Source organism: Rhinolophus sinicus, chromosome 15, assembly GCF_057876585.1.
Source record: "Rhinolophus sinicus isolate RSI-liver-muscle chromosome 15, RSI-T2T, whole genome shotgun sequence".
NCBI classification, from domain to species: Eukaryota; Metazoa; Chordata; class Mammalia; order Chiroptera; family Rhinolophidae; genus Rhinolophus; species Rhinolophus sinicus.
Window position 1 is genome coordinate 26,205,555 of NC_142515.1, and position 23,174 is coordinate 26,228,728.

Genomic DNA, 23,174 nt, shown 5'->3' on the forward strand with positions numbered 1-23,174 from the left:
CATTTTGCTTCCAATTTTGGCTGTTTAGAAATTAACGTTTGGATAAACATTCTTATTTATGATTTTTGGTGAACTTGTGACTGCACATGTTAGGCAGGGACTAGAATTGTTGGATCATCTACTCTCTTGCTTGACTTTAGTAGATAAGACCGGTTTTCCAAAATGGTTATACCAATTTATAGCCCCCTGTCGGTATACAACAATTGCTATTCCTTTCTTTAAATCTCAGTTATGTCAATCTCTTTAATTTTAGCCATTCTGTTAGACAATAATATGTCATTGTTATTTAATTTTCATTTCCCTGATGTCTAATAATATTGAGCAGTTTTTTCCATGAATATATTGGCCATTTGGCTATTCTTTTCTTAAATGAGATTTTTATTGAAATCTCATGACAGTTTTTCTGTTGGATCATTATTTTTTCTTATTGATTACTAGGAATTCTTAATAAAATCAGGATATGAGCCATTTTTTTGATATATATATCTCAAATTTTCCCTCTCTGTGGCTTGCTTTTTCACTTTCTTAATGGTGTCTTTTGATGAACACAAGTTCTTATTTTAATGAAGTCATATGTATTCATCTTTTTCTTTGTGGTTCATATTTTTTATGTATTATTTACAAATTATTTCACCACCTTGAGTTTAAGAATGTATTCTTCTATATTACCTTCTAGTAGGTTTATTGTTTTGCTATTCACCTTTAGAGCTATAATTCACCTGTATATATAGTGTGAGATAGGTGTCAATTTTCATTTTTGCTTTCTGTAGGTGTTCAGGTGTCCCAGCACCATTTAGTGAAAAGGTCATCCACTCCCCACTGATTGGCAGTGCTACCTTTATCCTGAATCCAGTAAAGAAAGTAGAAAAAAGGAAGTAATAAAGATAAGAGCAGAAATTAATAGAGGGATTCAACAAAAACGAAAGCTGGAACATTGACAAAGCTAATAAAATTGATAAACCTCTCTAGTAAGATTCATAAATTAAGATTCATAAATTAAATGAAATAAACAGAAATTAATGAAATAAACAACAAACATGTAATAGAGGGATTCAACAAAACCGAAAGCTGGAATCTTGACAAAGCTAATAAAATTGATAAACCTCTAGTAAGATTCATAAATTAAAAAAGAGAGAAATCATGAATTACCAATATCAGGAAAAAGAGGATAGCCCTCGGGAACCTAGACACATTAAAAAGGTCCTAAGAGGAAATTATGCCAATAAAGCGTATGCCAATAAAGTTTGAAAATTTATGTGAAATAGACAAATTCCTAGACATATACAACTTACCAAAATTAATACAAGGAGAAGTAGAAAATTCGAATAGTCTGTAACACAATAAATTGAATATATAATTAAAAGCCTTCTCACAAAGAACACTGTAGGTCTAGATGGCTTCATCAGCCAATTTTATCAAACGTTTAAAGAAGAAATAACAATCTCACAAACTTTTTCAGAAAATAGAAAAATAAGACACACTCTCCAACTAACTTTATAAGGCCAGTACAACCTTGATTAAAATCTTAATGAAGGCAGTACAAGAAAGGACAATTCCAATGACAGTCTCACTTATCAATGTATATGAAGAAACCTAAAAAACTATTAGCAAACTAAATTCAACAATTTATAAAAATGCGAATACATCATAACAACATTGGGTTTATGCTAGAAATGCAAGGTCAGTTTAACATTAGAAAATTAATCAGTGTTATTCACCACATTAACAAAATAAAGGAGAAAAATCATATGATCATCAATAGATGCAAAAAATATTTGATAAAATTAAGCACTGACTCATGATTATGAATAAATAAATAACACTTATCAAACTAGGAATAAAAAGATGTTGCCTGAATCTGATAGTCTTTGCCAAAATGATGGATGGTGAAAGATACCATTTTTTCAATTTGCTTTACCCTGAAAACTTCTAAAGTTGAGATTCTTTTCATGTTTATTTAGGCCCTCTCTTCTATGAATTACTTGAGCCTATCGTTTGATGAATTTTCTATTGAGTTGAGTGTATTTTTCTTATAAATTTTCGGCATACTGACAAATTCTAAATACAATCCTTTTATATGCATAACAAATATTATTTTCCGGTTTATGGCTTATCTTTTATTTTATTATTATTTTTAAAGTCTTAAATTTATTTGTTTATTTATTATGAATGGATAGTATGTTCACACGAATCAAAAATCCAGAAAGTACAAAAGAGCATACAGTGAAAAGTTCTCTCCCACTCCTGTGCTTTCATCCAGTTCCTCTCTCCAGAGGCATTGTGACTTCATTTTTTTAAAAAGAACTTTGTTTATAATGTCATATGTTGTACAGAAATTTTAAATTTTAATATAGTTAAAGGAATCAATCTTCTCTTTGTGGATTGTGCTTTTAATGTCTTGTTTAAGGGAACTTTCTTTTGCCTCATTAATTTCTTCTTCTATACTATTTTCTAAAATTTTCAAGTTTGACTTTCCGTATGTAGATCTTTATTCTGTCTGGAATTTATTATTATTATTTGTGTGTGTGTGTGTGTGATGTGAGGTAGGGATCACTTTTCCCTCTGTCTTAGAAAACTGCTTATACTTGCCCTTGTACTCTTACATTATGTGATTGTTTCATCTGATACAACTTTCAGGGTGAGGGGCGACTGCTGTTGAACTTCATCTACGCGTTGGCAAATACTAAGTAATCCAGATTCTCATTTCTGTTTTGTTCCTACTTGCAGATGAGTACTTCAAGTCCTTATAAGTCCTGCCTTTCAAGCCCCATAATGTGCCCTTGTGTCCTCTGACATGCCCGGAATTTGTGTAGGCTGTGACGGGGCAGGGAAAGGAGGGTTCCTTTGTCCCAAACAAGGCAAAAGCTTTTTTCCTGTCTCTTCGATTTACCAATGCCTCATCAGAAGCTTTCAGCAGTTATGTAAGAAATTCATTTTTTTTCTTGAACTTGAGCAAACTTAGTTTATTTTAAAATATGATACTGTAGAGTGAGAAGTTGTTTTTGTTTAAATATAGTATTTTTTTCCTTTAGTCCTAGAAATCTCTTAGATTTTTACCTATGCTTCTTGATAGTCTCAGCTTTATATCGTCGTATTGTGTATTCCGTGGAAACGGATTAGCAGGCTTCATGATATGGGGACAATTTAAAAACATAACTCGCTATATCCGTTTTTTCCCTCTCTCAGCTTCCATTTTACTTCTTTTTTAACCCTTTCTCTCCCTTACATCTTGTCTTTCCAGATGCTCTACTCAGAAAAGGTGAGGAAGAGAGGAAAACACTAGGTTAAAGAAATTAAAGTGGGGTAAAACAAGACTGAGTGATCGTGGGAAGGAAGGGGAGAAATATTTGCCTGAAGGGGAAAAGAAACTGAGATTGCTTGTTACTTGCGTGTCAGGATCGCCAAGGTATCTTTTTCTTGTGACTAGGCAGGGGCAGCCTTGACCTGATTTATTCTTCTCCCTATTCTACCTACTTAGGAGGGAGCAGACTTGGGGGCAATGGCCAGGTAGAAAGGATTCTGTTGAGAAATGATATAGCTAGGGCTTTGTGCTTCTAGCTCCTGTTTCGCTTGTGTATTTGATCCAGTTTAATGCCGGAGGGTCAAATGTGATGTAAGTGTTAGAATCTTAGCTGAGTCTTTCTCTGGATAGTAATAAAATAAAGATCTGGAGGTTATATATGAGTATGTGTTTCTACTTGAGGAATATAGTGGATGCTCTACTTGTACATCTATAAGTTAGAACTAATTTGATCTGAAATCTGTTCTTCAGAATTAAAAGGGGTATGAAATCCATAAAATGATGGTATAGACCTGATAAATTATAAGGCTTTCTTCACGGTTAACACATTTCATGATTTTCTGGCTCTCTTAGAGTAGTAATTTCTCATTGGCAGTGATTTTAAACAGTATTTTTATATTGACTCTTGTTTCTTGACTGAAATAAGCTGACGTAAAAAAAGAGGCTTTGTGAACAGTTTAGGATAAAGTTGCTTTTGATTTTAATAGGCTTATAGTATAATCATTGGCATCTTTATATTCATGCAGGAAAAATAACCTGTAAAAAGGTCAAGGAGACAAGTGTTTTAAGTTCTCTTTCTTTGACAACTTTTTGGCTTGAGAATGCACATAAAAATTTTTAATTTTTATGCGAATTCTTATATTACCATTTTAGAGAAAAAAAGGAATTTAGTAGCCACCAAGATTTGGGCTGTTGATTAAAATTGTGTAATAATTTTTCAAGGGAGTAGAGATAAACTGTGGCGTTTCCCCACACCTTGTTTTCATTATGCCATTATTAAAAATTATCTATAAAGTGTTGGCAAAGTGTGTCGTAGAGTAGTTATATTTAGTATTTAGAGGAGTCATTCTTCCTGGAACAGTGCTTTTTTCCCAGAGTGTTTTGGAAGACTCAAGTTGTGATTGTTTTTATTGTATGTTTGTATGAGTCAGGTGAATTTCAACTTTGCCTGACAGATATGATGACTTGTCCCTTCTAGGTTGTGTTATAGCTACTCATCGGTTATATAATAGATGACTGTTTATATAATAAGGGTAGAACAAGCCATTAGAGATAATTGGTAATGGATACAAACAAGTGGTGATGGGTCTGCTCTAAGAGATGGAATAATACAGTTCTTATAGGTAACATTAAAAGTCAAAAGGAGCACAGGAGTTGGGCATTAGGAACAAAGAATAGGGAAGGAAATATTTCTGAGAGTCGAAGGAGCTTTGCTAGGAGTATAACCCGAGTATGTAGGAGTGGAAAACCAGCTAAAATCAGGGGACAACAGAACATAGCTGCTGAGCATTACTCAGTGACAGAAGAGTGAAATTGGAAGCAAAATACTACAGAATTTTCCCAAGTGCCTTGGAGAGAAGACTCTGTCTGAGAAAAGGTTAAACTTAGATGCTAGGCGAGAGGCATCCAGAATTGAAGGATTTTAAAATACAAGCTATTTCTGGACCTGGGCAAGCCTGAATTATCATCTATTTTACGTAACTGTGCCTTCCATTTTAGTGAAGTCTTTTGGTTATGAGGAACAGAATTCAGGAGTGCCTGGCTCAGTAAAGGAGGCTGATGATAAGGAACTAGCTGCCTGTGTAGGGACCCAGGAACCAGAGAGCCCCATGGGTAGAGTAATTGTCTCCAAAATGTCCACTGCACTATTTAGATACAGTTTTAGCTCTTAAATGGTACATGCTTCCCGTCACATGGTTTCTGTGGTATTGGAGACTAATCTAACTGTGGTGCTGACAGCAGTTGACCACTGCATGGGAAATACTGTGTAATACTGGCGGCATTCCCAAGAAGGCCTAAATTTGATGATTACTCCTTGCTGTATTAGGGGGAATAGCTGCAGGCCTGATGTCTTACAAGTATTTAACAGTAGTAATTCAGGGTTTAACTGTTTTAATAAGGAAATGTGGCCAAGTGACTACCAATTCTATAATATTATGCTATTAGATTTGAGAGGGTGTGAGGATCTGTATTTTCCTACAGTATGTGCCTGAAATTAAGAGGCAAATTCAGGGCGTATCATAGAGGCTATCTGGTATCATTTCTCTAAACTAAATTCCTAAGTATCTAGGTGGGTATAACTTAAACAGCGACAAACCCAAATTGTCTTCTTTTGTGCAGTCAGCAGATTCAGGATTAGGTTTTCCAAAAGACCAATATGTAGATTAACCCACAGAAAGAGTGAATAATTGTGTGGCTAAGAGGGCATGAGAAATCCATGTAAAAATGATCCCCCCTCCAAAGATTCTTCTGTTTCATTTTTTTTCCCAGTGATGCCATCTGCAATTTTGTGATCTGCAATGATTCTTCCCTTCGAGGTCAGCCCATTATCTTCAATCCTGATTTTTTTGTGGAGAAACTCCGACACGAGAAACCCGAGGTGTTCACGGAGTTGGTGGTCAGCAATATCACAAGGCTCATCGATTTACCTGGAACTGAGTTGGCCCAGCTGATGGGGGAAGTGGACCTTAAGCTGCCTGGTGGGGCTGGCCCAGCCTCCGGATTCTTCCGGTCTCTAATGTCTCTCAAGCGAAAGGGTAGGAGATGTGTCTGTGAAGGGTGGGCACGTCTCAGCTCTTCCCTGAGCTTCACTCTTCACATCTGCATGTTCACGGAGGAGTATGCTGTGAACCGTAAAGCATTTTTTTCCCTAAGTAGTAAAACCTTAAGTAATTTTCGTAAAAATATGAAAACAGTCTAGATAAACTAAAGCAAATATATCAGTACCTGAGAGATTGACACCATTAGTTTAGGTAGTTATTAGGGGTACCTTGGTTTTTATGCCCTTTTAATATTGTACTAACATAATGTTTTAAAAAACAAAGTTACAAGGCAGGAGAGTACAGTGAAGAAAGTTTGAATATGTTTTCATTGCAATAGTTAGTTCTCAAATATTTTCATTTTATGGAATGCTTTGATAAGGCAAATACCTATGAATCACCCCCCCAAAAAAATACCTTCCCAGAAAATAAATTGTAGCACTGCTTTTGATAAGATATGAAAGAGATACTATTTTATTTCATTAAATGTAAGGAAATCATTAACGTAGCAGAAAGTTTAAACATTATAACAGATTAGACCCTGTACCAACTCTAGTGGATAATCTGTTGTGCTTTGACAATTAGGATTCTTAAGTTCTATTTTTTGTTTGTTTTTAAATTAAATATCAACAGTTTGGGTATTGTTCTTAAATACGAAGATGGTCTTTGCCTTCAAGGAACCTACCATCTAATATTAAACTTGCATAGAGTTGATTGAGAGTCGTTTTGGTTGCATTTTCTGGTGTACTTCTAGCTCTAAGGTTTTTGTTTACTGACCTCATGAAAATGAAAACATTTGCTGAACTGTAACATAAGATGCTTGAGTAGTTTTTCGTGTGCTGATTTTGTACTATTTGTGGAACCAAAACATAACCCTGTCCTCTCCTTTCCTTTTTTTTTCAGAAAAAGGAGTAGTATTTGGATCCCCACTGACAGAGGAAGGTATCGCCCAGATATACCAACTAATTGAATTTCTACACAAAAGTAAGACTCCTTGAAATTTTGTTGTTCTTTGTTAATAAAGGATTGTCAGTTTTCTATTGGGAGCTCACATCCTTGAGTTAGTAGGTGCCAATTAACGATCAACAAAGACATTAGTCAGTGATAATTTCAGGTGGCATATTTCGAAATATATTTCCTTTTAAATTTCAATTCATATGGTTGTGTTTTCTCCAAGGATGTATATAAATTAGATAATGTCTATGAAATCATATTTTCCTCCTTGACTTAGACATTTTTTCTGGAAAAATACATTGTCCCTAAAGAATCATAACGTCTATTCAAGGGAGCATGATTTATCACCAAAGGTACTTTGCATCCCTAGAATTCTATGATTAAAATACACTCTTCTGTTAATTCCTGTTTCATTTTTCAGTACTCATGCTGATTATGTCATTGCTCTAAGTACTTGGACAGCTGAGTGTATGTGGAATGTGTGGCATTATATGATGCTTTGATAAATTCAACACAAACATTTATGGCTTATTCTCTGTGGACACGGTGCTAGGAGCTAGAGCAGAGGTTGTAATCTGGCAGCCTAAGGGCTTGATTCATCTACATTCATGTTTTATTTGGTTGGCAAATGATTAAATTAAAAACAAGATCAGTTTATCTGTGTTTTAAAATGGGGAAAGTTGAGGTTTTCGGTTTCTTTGGATGATAGGAAGGTCTAGCATCCTTGGGCCCATTGCCACTTTGACACAATCAGCTAGAACACGCGTATGTGCTCTCTAGTTACGATTCCTGTTCATTCATTTAATTTACTGTTACCTGCTTGGCCGTACAGGCATGTGAACGTGGACCCTTCAATTAGGGAGTTATATGAAGATAAATATGTGCCTAAGCTGAGCACATGAACTCTCATGCTTGTTCCAGATCAAACCAAAACTATATGTCCTATCTTTTTTATCCCCTTAGATTAGCATAGAACCTAGTTGGGAGGGAAGCATAGTTTAGTTGGGATGACCCTAAGTTTCCGGGACTCTTAGACTGAAAGGTGATGTGACAGGTCAGAGTTCCAATTCCTGGAGCAACACAGAAACTCTAGATTCATTTTGGGCTGGGAAACCATTTACAGGAGCAGCAAACCTCAACAGATGAGCTCAGCCCCTTCAAACAAAGTCTCGGTTGGCCAAAGGGAAGGGGACTTCAGGGGAGATTTGGCTTTTCTTTTAACTTATTTTTCAAGCTCATTTCGATTGTTTACATTAAATTCAGTCTCCATATGGTGCCTCAGGAGGTTGAATTGAGTGCTGGGCAAACCACCTCTTAGTCTGGGAGATCTCCAGGTGCTCAGAGAGGTCCTCAGGGGCCAGTGGGTTCTAAACTACTCTGGATAAAAAGGCAAAAAGCTCCTTCACCGTCTTTGTAAGGGGCCTTTCAACTGTAAAGTAGCTTTTTATGACTTATTTTAATCATACTTTCTCTTTTTGCTTCCCTTTTTCAAGTGTAAAGTAGCCTTTGATGCCTTAGTTTGATCATACTTTCTCTTTTTGCTTCCTTTTTGCCTGTCCTGTTTTCTCCCTTGCTAAACAGACTTGCGAGTAGAGGGCTTGTTTAGAGTACCAGGGAATAGTGTCCGGCAGCAGATTTTAAAGGATGCTCTCAATAATGGAACGGATATTGACTTGGAATCAGGGGAGTTTCACTCCAATGACGTCGCCACCTTGCTGAAGATGTTTCTAGGAGAGTTACCTGAGCCCCTGCTGACACACAAACATTTTCATGCACACCTCAAAATTGCTGGTGAGTATAGGTGGTGAGAAGGAGGTGTAAATACATTTCTTTCAATTTAGTGAAGTCCTTTGGAATTTTCTGTTGTTTGTAATTAATCTACAGCAATACTTCTACTAATGTTGGTTAAGACTTCATGACATTTCTGGACTTCTGTGTGTACCTGTAAGTATGGGCCAGCTAAGTTTGATTTAATCCAATGTTTCTCTTGCTAAATTAGCTCCTTTGAAGATAAGGTCTGGGTTTTATTTATTTTTGCATCCCTGACGGATCCTTGTATAGTGCTTTGAAATTTCAGTTGCTCCGTAAATGTATGCTGTTTATTGGATTGATTTACATACCTGAGAGGCTTGCAGGTGTGCTACATTTGCCTTGGTCTGAGACTTTTGCTAAATGTTATTGTGCCTCATTTGAGATCCTCTCTACTCTTGGAAGTTTGTTTTTTAAAAATAATTTTATTTTTTTCTGAATTGGCAATACATTCTTATAATTCAAATTCAAAGGGTTCGCAAGAGTATACCGTGAAAAGCCTCTCTCCCACTCTTATTCCCCAACACTCAGTTTTTCTTCCTAGAGGCAACCAATGCTAGGATTTCTCATATATCCTTCCAGAGATATTTTATACACTTACAAGTATTTACATTTATTCCTTTTCTCTCTTTTTATGTAATGGTAGGGTGTTATATACATGGTTCTGGGGTTTGCTTTTTTTTTAAATGTATCTTGGAGAATGTTCCATTTTCAGCTCATAATTTCTTCTTTCTCCTTTGTCTGTGTGGTAGGGAATTCGTTCTTAAATTGTATAACTGTTATGCTGCTATAGGCTCTGACTACTTAGTTTTCTGCCCTTGAGCATTTTCCTCTTGCTTCTCATTTTAAGGGAAATATAAGATTTTTCTCTTTTGAATAATTTTTACTACATTAAAAAACTAAGTTTGAATTTCTAAAATCTAGTAAGATTAGATTATTTTAGTGCTATCGGTAGCAATCCAGATGATACAAATGAGTAAATATTACTAGAATGTTACGTAACTTCACAATTAATTTGGAGAGAAATAAAATTGTTGAATCTTTGAAAAAGATATTGATAAGCTCTTTTTATAAGGGTTAAATAAAGAATACTTTTTCTGTTTGCTTTCCTAGTGAGTGAATTTTGTACAATATTTGAAATCCTTCCCTTTACTACCCTGTGAGTCACTGTTCTTTGAGAACATATTGAGGTGTGGTATAGTTGTAGCATTTGAAACGCCTTGCTGATAACTGGAAGAGGGTTTTGTTTTCAATTTCATATTAACAAGAAGCAGTTTGTAGAAATATGACCTGCCTTTCCTAAACCTGGAATTATTATTGCATTTCAGCAGCTTAAACAACACACTGTAATCATTTTCGGATCTATATGAATTATACCCAAATGGTTATTGGTGTCCTTTGAAATTCTGATTATCCAGGGGACTGTTTTACTGATAACCTATGTACTCTGTTAGGGGAGAAACAATGATTCTGACTCCACGAGAAGCTGCCTGGATTATCCTGTTATCAGAGTATAATTCACTCTCATACTTCCTTTAGCAGTAAATTATCTGGGTGAGGAAAAATAAAGGGGGAGGAATTATTAAAAATATGTGTGGACATGTTTTTATTTATCTTGGGTGTACCCCTAGGAGTGGAATTGCTCGGTCATATGGTAACTAACTCTATGTTTAACTTTTTGAGGAACTGCCAAACTGTTTTCCAAAGTGGTTGTACTGTTTTACGTTCTCATCAGCAACGGAGGAGGGTTTAATTTTCTCAGCATTCTTGCCAACACTTGTCATTGTCAGTCTTTTTTATTACAGCCCATACTAGTGGATATGAAATAGTGTCTCATTGTGGTTTTGATTTACATTTCACTGATAGCTAATGATGCTGAATTTATGAATGCTTATTGCCTATTTGTATATCTTCTTTTTTTTTCCCCCTCTTTCTTCCACCTCCCCCCACCCTCCCACTCCTGTTCAAGCCATTGTTTCTCAGTCTAGTTGTGTAGCACACAGCTCCCTGGCCCATGCTGGTATTATGAGCCTTGCGCTCCCCCGGCTGAGGCAGTCGGTCGCCAGTCTTCGGTCAGGCAGCGCACGGTAGCTCTCACTGGCTGTTGGCCACTCACGATGGCTGCCAGCCACTCACACTGGCCACTGGCCACTCATGGCAGCACATGGTAGCCCACGGCAGCACACAGCAGCCCACGATGGTTGCCGGCCACTCACGCTGTCCACCGGCTGCTCATGGCAGCACATGGTAGCCCAGGGCAGCACGGCACTCCAACCACCTGAGCCACCGGGCCGGCCCTTGTATATCTTCTTTAGAGGAATATCTGTTCAAGTCTTTGCCCATTTTTTTTTATTAGGTTTTTGTGTTTTTATTATTGAATTGTATTGAAATTATTTTGTTATATTTTGCTATAATCTTTGATTATGTCTGATTCTTTTTTTTCTTTCTTTGATTGGAGTTGAGGGGAGAATAACAGTAGGAGCATTAATTTTTTTTCTTGTGTTTTCTCCCTTTGCAATCCTCTGTTTTGTCCTCAAGATTTGATGCAGTTTGATGATAAAGGAAACAAGACCAGTGTACCAGATAAGGAGCGGCAAATTGAGGCTCTTCAGTTGCTCTTCCTCATTCTCCCTCCGCCCAATCGTAACTTGCTGAAGTTACTGCTCGATCTCCTGTACCAAACAGCAAAGAAACAAGACAAGAATAAGATGTCTGCCTACAACCTTGCCCTTATGTTTGCACCCCATGTCCTGTGGCCAAAAAATGTGAGTGTTGAGGGGAAGAGTAAAGACTGCTGGGTTTTCTTGGGCTGGGCCTCACCCTGTGACTGTACCCTGATGAGGTTATCAAGGGTCCAAGGTCTAATCTTCAGCTTTACAAGTTTAGGAACTTACTTTATTAGTTCATTTGAGAGTCATCAAACTTGAGGGGCCCAGTTCCTGTTAACCTCTTTTATAAATCAATCTCTGATAAACCTGAATGACAATTTATTAGTGGAAACTCTTAGTGGAAAATTATAGCTACTACTACATAAACTAGAGTACCCATTTAGGCTGGTCAATATGAATTCCTTCTTAACACGAAAGCCTTCTTGGGAAATCAAATTCATTTCTGAAGATTGCATAGTATAAGTTTAGAATAGAGCTATATGATCTTATAGGATAATGTCAGTAAGCTTTTAGATAGGTAACACATGCTAGAACAATCCTGCCTTGTCCCAACTTTTCTATTTCCTGTAGCTATTCTTTCCTTAGATAAAGCCGAATGTGCTTCTTATTACTGAGAACATGACCTTCTCCATGACTCACATGAGAAATAAATTATCTAAAGTCTTTTGAACTAATTCTTGACCTGGAAGCACATGGCTTCATATTCCTGTCCATTCATAATATAGGTTATACTGTAGGAGGGAATTGGGAGCCATGATACCTGGGTTGGAAGCTGAACACCAGCTGTGACCTGTGTTCTTGACCCTTTCTATGCTTAGACTCCTCTGTAAATCGGGCATAATAGTACCTTTCTTACCTGACAAAGTAGTTGGGAAGATAATAGAAATATATAGGATATGGTGACTTATAAAGTATTTTGGGGATATAAGAAATGAGAAGAGGAAGGTAAAGGAGAGAGGTTATGTGGCACGTTTTACCTAACACATAACTAGTGCCAAAATTATATAAAGTTCTGGGTCAGAAATAACATCTGCCCAGAAAAAGGTGGGTGGAGGGTGGGGACGAGGTTGGGGTGGATGTTCAGGTGGTGAGAAGGGGAGGACATACCAACATATGTCCATATTAAGGAGATCACGCTTCATAATGGAAGGATTTTAGTATATGTGCTGCTGAAGCGAGCACCAATGGAAGGATTTTAGAACCAGCTAACAGACTGTGAAAAAGGAGTGAGCAATCTGTGCCTATAAAGATACATGTTGGGGATGAGTGCTTTGGGATAGTAGAGATGCTGAAATGCTTAAAACGAGGCAGGAGAGACAAGAGAAGGGAATCAATGACCATTTGAAATGACCATTTGACTGTGTTTTTTTTGTTGTTTTGTTTTGTTTTTAAAGATTTTATTGGGGAAGGGGAACAGGACTTTTTTGGGAAACAGTGTGTACTTGCAGGACTTTTTTTCCAAGTCAAGTTGTTGTCCTTTCAATCTTAGTTGTGGAGGGTGCCGTTCAGCTTCAAGTTGTTATCCTTTCAGTCTTAGTTGTGGAGGGCGCAGCTCAGCTCCAGGTCCAGTTGCCGTTGCTAGTTGCGGGGGCACAGCCCACCATCCCTTGCGGGAGTCGAGGAGTTGAACTGGCATGTGATTGAGAGCCCATTTGCCAATGTGGGAATCGAACCGGCAGCCTTCGGAGTTAGGAGCACGGAGCTCTAACCGCCTGAGCCACCAGGCTGGCCCTGTTTTTAAGAAACAGATGTCACCTTTGGTATCAGTTAGTAGTGACAGTTCTCTTTTGTCTTTGGAGAAACTCCAGGTTCTCTAAAGATGCAATGTCCTTGGCTGTTGGTGCACATTCTGTTTTTCCTGACTCTTTTCCCTGACTATATCTTTAGCAACTCTGCTTGCATATCTAGTTTTCAAGCAGAATTAGGAAATGAAGATTGCTGCTCAAGGATTACCTGGTCACTTCAGGGACACGTGGTTCTTCCTAGATTATGTCACTCCAGTGGAAATCTGTTGAAACAAAAAGCCTTTCCAGAATTAAACGCTGTATTAGAGGCACCTTTGTTAGGGATAGAAGCTTTCATATGTTTGAAAGAATAAGATTATTGGTAAGTAAATGGAGTTTTCCGCCTTCTACTTCCCAGCTCTTAATTCCCCCTTTTTGGTTTCTTTTCCTCTGGACAGGCCACTGCAAATGACCTTCAAGAAAATATCGCAAAGTTAAACCATGGGATGGCTTTTATGATTAAACACTCCCAGAAACTTTTTAAGGTAGGTAAGGGATGGGATTTGGGTAGTGACTGGACAAGGAGGATGGCGCAAGGTGGGAATCTAAGCAGGGCTATAAAGATGACTGGTGACTGGATAAGAAAGGCCCTGACTGGGACTGGAAAGCCCGTTAGGCAGGCGGTGGCAAGACCCAGAGGGAACAACCAAGGTGGGGAGCAATAGGGAGGTACCTGGAGGCCGAGCAGGGAGGGCTCTGCCCCCTGGTCTTTGGCTTCACCCCGAGTCATCATCCTTTTCCTTGGAAGGCAGCATATGTTGGTCACTGAGTGCTGCCTGCTTCCTGCCAGTGGACTTCTGAGGGTCTGGCAGCCTTCTTCCATTTTGTACTCTTTGTCCTTTTTAGTCCAAACTAGCAGTGTTTCTGCCGACGTAGTTTTCTCAAGAACTTTGTGGGTCTTAGTGGGAGTCACTCCATGAGACAAAAGCCACATGTACACATATTTTGGAGATAAACCCTCTCTACCTGCTCTCCTGCTGAGAATGCTGAGGGACAAGACCTCTAAGCTTCCTAGAGGCCCTGGTTTGAGTGAGAGGATCTGTGAGGCACATCTATACTCTCTTGAAAGGGTTGTGTGACTGAGTATTCTGACCTTTTGATGTTCGTAGATTTTAGCAAAAGGTTGTATAGTCATTTACTTAGCCTTTTTTTTTTTTTAGAGTGCACTTTCCTGATAGTGAATTTCTTAATTATAGTATCTTTTGCCATATGGAAAGGCTGAGAATTTTGAAGACCGTCCAGATTTGGTTCCTTCCCCCCACCCCTTTTTTTTCTTTCAAATTTTTAATTTTTATTGTGGTAAAATACACATGACAAAATTTACCATCATAACCTTTTCAAAGTGTTCATTAGCACTAATAATACTCATATTGTTGTGCAAAGATCACCACCATCCATCTCTAGAACTCTTCATTTTGCAAAATTGAAATTCTGTATGCATTAAACAATACCTCCCCATTTCCCTGTCCCCCTTGGCCCTGGCAGCTGCCATTCTGCTTTCTGTCTCTATGATTTTGACTATTAAGTACCTAATATAAATGGAATCGTACACAGCTTGTCTTTTGTGTCTGGCTTATTTCACTTTAATGTTTTTAAGGTTCATCCATGTTGTAGCATGTGTCAGGATTTCCTTCCTTTTTAAGGATGAAAGATACTCCATTTTATGTATATTCCACATTTTGCTTATCCATTCACCCATTAAGGATACTTAGGTTGCTTTCACATTTTAGCTCTTGTGAATAATCTTTCTACGAACGTGGGTGTACACATATCTCTTTGAGACCCTGACTTCAATTCAGAAGTGGAAGTGTTGAATTATATGATAATTCTATTTTTAATTTTTGAGGAACTGCCATAGTGTTTTCCATAGTGGCCGGGCCATCTTACATTCCCACCAACAGTACACAAGGGCTCCCATTTCTTCACATCCTCACCAACACTTGTTATTTTATTTTATTTTTTATAATAGCTATGCTAATGGGTGTGTGGTTGTATCTGATTGTAGTTTTCATGTGCATTTCCCTAATGATTAGTGATGTTCAGCTAATGTTTTCATGTGCTGGTTGCCTATTTGTATATCTTCTTTGGAGAAATGGCTTTTCAAGTCCTTGGCTTATTTTTGAATTGGGTTGTTTGTTTGGGTTGTAGGAGTTCTTTATATATTCTGGATATTAATCCCTTTCAGCTATATGATGTGCAAATATTTCCTCCCATTCTGTGTGTTACCTTTTTACTCTATTGATAATGTCTTGAGGCACAAAATTTAAACATTTTCATGAAGTCCCATTTGTTTATTTTTTCTTTTGTTGCCCATGCCTTTGGTGTCATATGCAAGAAGTCACTGCAAAATCCAATGTCGTGAAGCTTTTGTCCTATGCTTTCTTCTGAGAGTTTTATAGTGTTAGGTCTTATATTTAGGTCATGAATCTATTTTGAGTTAATTTTTATATATGGTGTTAGGTAGGGGTCCAACTTCATTCTTTTGTATGTGGATATCCAGTTTTTCCAGCACCATTTGTTGAAAAGACTGTCCTTTTCCCATTGTATAATCTTGGCACCCTTGTTAAAAATCATTTGACCATATATGTGAGGATTTATTTCTGGACTCTATTCTATTTGTCTACATGTTTGTCTTTATGTGGTACCACACTGTTTGATTACTATAGCTTTATAGTAAGTTTTAAAATCAGGAAATGTGAGTCCTCTAGCTTTCTTTGTTCTTCTTTTTCAAGTTTGTTTTGGCTATTTGGGGCCCCTTGAGATTCCATATGAATTTTAGGATGGATTTTTCCATTTCTGTAAAAACCATCATAGGGATTTTGATAGGGATTGTATTGAATCTGTAGATTACTTTGGGGAATATTGACATCTTCAATTTATGCACATAGGATATCTTTCCATTTATTTATGTCTTCTTTAATTTCTTTCACCAGTATTTTGTAGTTTTCACTGTATGAGTCTTTCACCTCCTTGGTTAAGTTAATTCCTAAGTATTTTATTCTTTTTGATACTATTATAAATGGAATTGTTTTCTTTTTTCTTTTTCTAAAGTGTTTTTTTTTTTTTTTTTTTTTTTTTTTTTTTTTTTTTATTGTGGAAGGGGCACAGGACTTTATTGGGGAACAGTGTGTACTTCCAGGACTTTTTTTCCAAGTCAAGTTGTTATCCTTCAATCTTAGTTGTGGAGGGTGCCGTTCACCTTCAAGTTGTCCTTTCAGTCTTAGTTGTGGAGGGCGCAGCTCAGCTCCAGGTCCAGTTGCCATTGCTAGTTGCAGGGAGTACAGCCCACCATCCCTTGTGGGACTCGAGGAGTTGAACTGGCAACCTTGTAGTTGAGAGCCCACTGGCCCATTTGGGAATCGAACCGGCAGCAGGAGCATGGAGCTCCAACTGCTTGAGCCACTGGGCCGGCCCTGGAATTCTTTTCTTAATTTCGTTTTTGGGTTGCTTATTATATATCTAACCGATTTTTATGTGTTGACTTTGTATCTTGCTACTTTGCTGAATTTGTTTATCAGTTCTAACAATTTTTCTGTGAAATCTATAGGACTTTCTACGTATAAGATCATATCATCTATGAACAGAGATGATTTTATTTCTTCTTTTCCAATTTTGGTGTCTTATTTCTTTTCTTGCCTCATTGCTCTGGCTTGTCCTGGTTCCTTTTTATTTAAGTTTTCACCTCATTTTGTCTCTTTTCTTACATCATATCAGTTTGATTCTTCAAGGCCAGCAGGAGAGTCTCTCTAGTGTGTGCTAAGAAGATGAAGATGAAGCAGTGTATATACATTTGTGTATAACAAGTATATATGTATGTATATTACGATAAATCATAACCTAATCATGGTCACGCCACCCTATCACCTTGGCCATATAATGTAACCTAATCACAAGAGTGACAGTCAGTCACCAATATTCTATTGGTTAGAAGCAAGTCACAAGTTCCACCCACAATCAAAAAGAGGGGATTAGGTAGGGTATGAACATGGAGGTCACCCTAGGATTTATCTACTATTGGATGGTAAGTGATCCAGAGTCTAACGTTTAGAAATGTTCATGTCAGAATGTTTGGCTTACCTCGTAGGCTGGAGAACAAAGAGTCAGAGATGCATATGGCTTCAGGTGCCCAGGCCAAAGATTATAGTCAGTCAGAGGTCAAGATGTAGATAAGTGAATTAGAGCACTAGACATAGGACAACAGGAGAAAGAATGGTTTTTAATGACGAACACGTATTTTTTCAAACCAGTTCTTTATATACTTCCTGTTTTGGGGGAAGAACTAGTTCCAAAGCACTGATTTATGGGAGATAAGTAGAGAGGAGCTGTGAGTATGGAGAGTAAAGCCTTTACTTGACAGTAGTTGTGAATCAAAATGGGGAATTTCTAACTGCAGTTTCTAATAGAACTCTTCCATTGAGTTTTCTTGTTGCTATTGCTATGGGGTTAGCTTTTCATAGCCACCAGCCACAAGTTAAAGGAGAGGTGGAGTCTCAGTGGCTCACCAGACCTTACGGTTCCTAGCCTTTCCACCTTCTGATCTCTTAGCCTTTGGAGCCCTTTCTCACTCTCCCATTGTCTAGCGTACATAATTCAAGTACTATATATGAAGTTGTACTTCACTGTGAAGGATTGTTTTTTAAGTGACTTAAACAACAAATTTATTATCTTAACAGTTCTTCAGAAGACTGACATGAGTCTCACTGGGCCAACACCAAGGTGTTGGTAGGGCTCCATTCCTTTCTGGATGTTCCAGGAGAGAATCTGCTTACTCCTCTTTTCCACCTTCTAGAGGTTGCCTACATTCCTTGGCTCATGGTCCCTTTCCTCCACCTTCAAGGCCATCAATGTGGCATCTCTCTGACCATTCTTCTGTAGTCACGTTTCCCTCTGACCACAGCTGGGAACAGATCTCTGCTTTTAAGGACCCATGTGGTTATACTGAACCCACCCGCATAACCTAGGATAATCCCCGCATTGCAAGGTCCTTCATACCAGCCCAGCAAAGTCCCTTTTACCATGTAAGATAACAAATCACTAGAGGATGTTGAGAGTATAGATTGTACAAACCTTAGACATAAAACTAGAGTACAGTCTCCTAGATGTGATTCAACTTGGTACAAGTTCTAATGATTAGACTCTTTCAAACATTCTCTGTGTTTACTCTTTTCTCTTCTACAGATCCCTCTTTGGACTTCTTATCCTTGGGGTTTTGATTCTTTTTTGTTACTTTCCCTTTGTTTCCAGGCTGGTGTGAGCACTGTTTGAAACTTTGTTGATCTCTAAAGGAGGGAAAGAAAATATTTTGGAGATTTATTTTGGTCTCGGTCTCTCCTGTTTCTATTTGGGTCAGAACTGTTATCCTTCCTCAGAACTGTTATCCTTCCGGCACCTGCTTCACCACTTTGGCTGATTAGGTTCTTCCCTGAGCTTTTCCCGTGGATAAAAAATGATTGATTGTTCTGTGTGCTCTATCACTTATTGTGGGGTCTTGTTTCACGCCAGATTTGTTGTTTTGCTTTGTTGTCTTCTTGTTCTCAGGCTTCTTTGGGTGGATTTTTCACCACCTTCATCCAATGTTGCCTCATTCTGTGTTCTCTGTATTTTTTTTTTCCTACTCTACCTATCATTTTCCCTAAAATTCCTCTTAACTATTTGTAGTTCTGTCCTCTATTATCCGACCCAGTCTGGTTTTATCTCCAACATGAGTCAACCACATATTTTCCTAGGGACCTATAAATACCGTTAAGGCCAATCCCCATTTTATCTGGAAAGTCCTTTTGTTTCCTATTAATTGTAAAATACTTAAATGCTCAGATTTTCATTTAAACCAGTCTGCCTCTGGCTCCCTTTCTGGGTATCCCTTCAACTGTATTATCTTTTTCGGGGCAGAGTTTTTGTTTGTTTTTAAAGTTTACAGAATAGGTGGTGTTTGTTTGGAAGAAATTACTTTTGGTCTTGAGCTCACTTTATAGTTTTTCAAGTTAAAAATTAAGCTATAGATATCATAATGTCTTTGTCACAAGACTTTCTTTTTTAAAAACTTTATTATGAAATTTTTCAAACACAGAGAAAAGTACAAAGGGAAAGACAGTGAACACTCTCCCTCAGAGTCAGCAAATGTTCAGCTTTATCTCTTTCTATGTATTCATACTTTTTTTTTTTTTTTTGCTGAACCACTGACAGTAAATTGCAGACATCATGATACTTCACTCTACTTAAGCATGCATCTCCTAAGAATAAGAATTTTTGCCTAATAGTCACAGTACTATTACCACATCTAAGGTGATTAACAAGAATTTCATATCAGCTGATACTTAATACAAATTCAAATTTCTTCAATTGCTGAAAGTATTTCATAGCTGTTTTTTTTTTTTTTTTTAAAAACATAAACTAGTTGAGGTTTATGCATTGCTTTTGATTATTATGCCACTCTGAATCTGGAATAATCATTACTCCTTTTCTTCATGTCACTGATTTGTTGAAGCATTCAGGCCAATTGTGCTGTAGAATATCCACATTCTATGTTTGTCTCACTGTTTTATCAAGGTTATGTAACTTGTTCCTCTACCCTCTTCTGTATAGTTCCTGTAAACTGGAAGTTAGGTCTAGAAGCTTGATCAGATTTAGGTTAAGCAATTTTGGCAAAGATACTTCCTAGGTGATGTTTGTGTATATCATATTGCTTCATATTGCATCACATGAGGCACAGACTGTCAGATTGCCTCACTCTTAGTGATGCTAATTTTGCTAGCTGCCACATATCTCAATTATAAAGGTACGTTTTTTCCCCCTTTATAACAGTAAGTAACCTGCAGGGAGATTGCATAGTATAATGATTTTAGCATCCATTGATAATCCTGCTGGAATCTATGATTACATTGGGTATTACAAAGTAATGATTTTTCTAATTCTATTTGATCTTTATTAGGGGACTTTCTTCTTTGGAGAAAAGCTTTTATCTGTCTCTCTCTTTTTTTTTATGAATATCTCTATAGACTCATAGATTTTTAGTTATTCAAAATATTAGTCAATTTCAGTACTAATTTTGATATTCAAATTGTCCCAGTTTGGCCTGTGATTGTCCTTCCAAGCTGGTTCCTGCTGTGTCTTTTTGACAGAACTCTTATTAGTCTTTGAGTGTTTCCTTTCTGGCATAAAATGTCCCCAGCTCACTCTGTTCTTGCTCTGCTCTGGGCCTGGAATAAATTATTTTATCCAAGGAGCCTTGGTTTCTTTAACACTAGCTATACTCATTGTTTCTGGGGTGTCATTGGCTCTTTGAGGGCAAGGGACTAGATTAAAATTTTTTTAAATAGAAATTATTGGTTTATATTCATATTTTCAATTCAAATTTAACATTATAGAACTTTTTTTGACTTTTTTAAAATTAAAGTTTATTGGGGAGACAATTGTTAGTAAAGTTACAAAGGCTTCAAGTGTACAATTCTGTAATACATCATCTATATATCATGTTGTGTGTTCACCACCCAGAGTTCTGCTTCCATCACCATATATTTGATCCCTTTTACTCTCATCTACGACTGCCCTCCTGCTTGACCCTCTGGTAACCACTAAATTCACTTCTTTTACTTTGTATTTGTATCTCTATTTTTCTTACATTGCAAATTCCAGATTTTCTTAGCATTTATATATGTCGTTTATTCTACAATATACATAAATTGGTTTCAAAATAATACAACTGTTACTATGAACAGTAAACCTACATAAACTACCGATGGAAGTTTAAGATTTCCTTGTAGTTCCTTTTCCCTTGACTATATCTCAATAAGGATGTAGTCAGAATGCAGTTTTCAAAACTTAGGTGAAAAAATTCCTTTTTCTGTACTTGTCAGTTTGATATACAGATATGTTCATTTTTTTTCTGTTTGTGTTCAGTTTTAGGGTTTGCCTTTTTTACCTTTTGGATTTAATGTTATTGTTTGAATCTGTGGTATATTTAGATGGTTGAAAAGTCAAAACTATATGAAAAGGTATACTTGGCGGAATCTGTTTTTTCCCTTACCATTGGCATTGTTTTCTGGTTTATCCTCTCAGTGTTTTGTTTTGTAAAAACAAATAAGTGTGTATTTGTGTGTATATTCTTACTTATTTCTTTATACACTGGTCCATAACTTTTCTCACGCAGTAGTAGATCCTGGAAATCACTCCATTTTAGTTCATAAAGTGTATCTTCCCTCCTTCCTTTCTTCCCTCTCACCCTCTTTCCCTTACTCCTTCCCTTTCTTCTTTTTAATGACTTCATAGTACTGCATTGTATGGATGTATAAAAGTTTATTCAACCAGTCGGTCCCCTATTAGACAGTTGAGGTTGTGTCCAATTTTTTGATTAATCTTATCCAAGTATGTTTTATATATCTGGAGTTATATCTTCAGGATAGATTCATAGAAGTGAGATTTCTGGGTTAAAGGCTAAATTCAAATGTGATTTTCTTGGATGTTGCCAAATTCTCTTCCATAGTGGATGTATTATTTTACACTTCTGCTAGGACTGTATCAGGGTACTTGTCACAAGATTCTGGGCAATACAGCAATAAGGTAAATTCTTCCTTGTCCATTGTTACCCTCTAGTAATTCTAAATGGTATTTTCTATACAATGATGCTAAAATATGACCACTTGTAATTTGTAAGAATTTTGGGGGTGATTTTTGTCAAATACAAACATTACTACAAATTATCTGCATTTTTGTTTCTGGCTCATTTGAATATATACATACCATATTTGATTCTTAAAACAACTATAGTAGTGTCTTTTCACAAATAGTTTTCCCATCAGATTTGTTGAGATTATCTTTTTGGTGGAAGGTATAGAATAGGGCATTTTGAAGATCTTTTGTTTTTCCAAAGTAATCTGCCAATCAAATCATTTTGAGAACCACTGTCCTTATGTCTTGAAAGAATTTTAGATATGACTAATATTTGGTCTTGGTTTTCTTTTATAATCTGCCCAGGCTCCTGCTTACATTCGGGAATGTGCCAGATTGCACTATTTGAGCTCCAGAACTCAAGCATCAAAGGTAAGAATAGAAAATTGCTCTTAGTCAAAACAAGGAGAGAGGTAATTGAAATTAGTGGAGTTTTAAAAGTAAGTCTGAAATCAAAGTAAAGCCCTGGAAAATAAAATGTTTTTAATATTATAGTTCAAAATTATCTAGTTATTTTGAGAGAAAGGAAGAGACTGAGAAGAAAGTTGCATATTGAAATAAAAATGCCTGTCCGTACATACAGTCTTGTCTGTTCTCACAGGTATCCTCTACATATGAGTGATGGCATAGGCTGTATGTTTAAAGGTTTTTGTAAAGCCTGGATGCGGTCTTATAGCTTATGGTATAAACAGCCTGTAAATAGCAAATGTATTAAATATTTTGTGGTAATAAAAGTACAGTTAGAAATAAGGATGTAATGCATCCTTATTTCAGGTTCAGTAGTGAGGTAACACTGTTGAATGAATAGCTGAAAGACTTAAGATCACATGAGCTTAGGAAGCAAATGTGTGTTGTTCATTAACAAGATCACATATGATTATTGATCTTTAAAAGTAAGAAGTTTAAAAAATGTCACTAGTACTTTTGGTGATGTTTGTGTAGTCTGCCTTGGTTAGAAACGTAAGCTGTCATCTTACCCTATTTTTTTCCACTCCTGTTTGTTTCTAACTTAGCTTAGAAAATACTCGGTGTATGAACAAGGAAAACAGTATTTGATTTCAACTAGTTTAACTGGGGTGTGGTTTTTCTTAGAGAGTTGTGGTATTCTCCCACTGCTGTGTAGCTTCACATCATGTTGTCAGGTGTGGGAAAGAGCACCAGCTAAAAACCGGTGCGTTTGGGCTCCAAAGTGGGCCTGTCACTTCAGTATCTAGAGGAATGTAAACTTATAGCT

At 37.0% G+C, this 23,174-nt stretch overlaps 1 protein-coding gene across 4 annotated transcripts in view; it reads left to right on the forward strand.

Annotated features, from left to right (window-relative positions):
* The window catches only part of ARHGAP19 (Rho GTPase activating protein 19), a 49,583-nt gene that overhangs the window by 10,360 nt on the left and 16,049 nt on the right, over nucleotides 1-23,174 (forward strand). For 2 of the 4 annotated variants that reach the window (XR_016018902.1, XM_019724794.3), the window contains exons 1-7: nucleotides 2,801-2,921; nucleotides 5,792-6,057; nucleotides 6,964-7,044; nucleotides 8,596-8,805; nucleotides 11,362-11,588; nucleotides 13,675-13,761; nucleotides 22,247-22,312. Coding sequence is in view for 2 of the 4 variants with exons in the window: in XM_019724794.3 (XP_019580353.1) it covers nucleotides 2,893-2,921; nucleotides 5,792-6,057; nucleotides 6,964-7,044; nucleotides 8,596-8,805; nucleotides 11,362-11,588; nucleotides 13,675-13,761; nucleotides 22,247-22,312 (966 nt within the window). In the remaining 2 variants the exon portion in view is untranslated. Of the gene's footprint in view, nucleotides 1-2,800; nucleotides 2,922-5,791; nucleotides 6,058-6,963; nucleotides 7,045-8,595; nucleotides 8,806-11,361; nucleotides 11,589-13,674; nucleotides 13,762-22,246; nucleotides 22,313-23,174 lie in introns of those variants that run through there. The other 2 variants (XR_016018901.1, XM_019724792.3) reach the window with 1 other exon arrangement.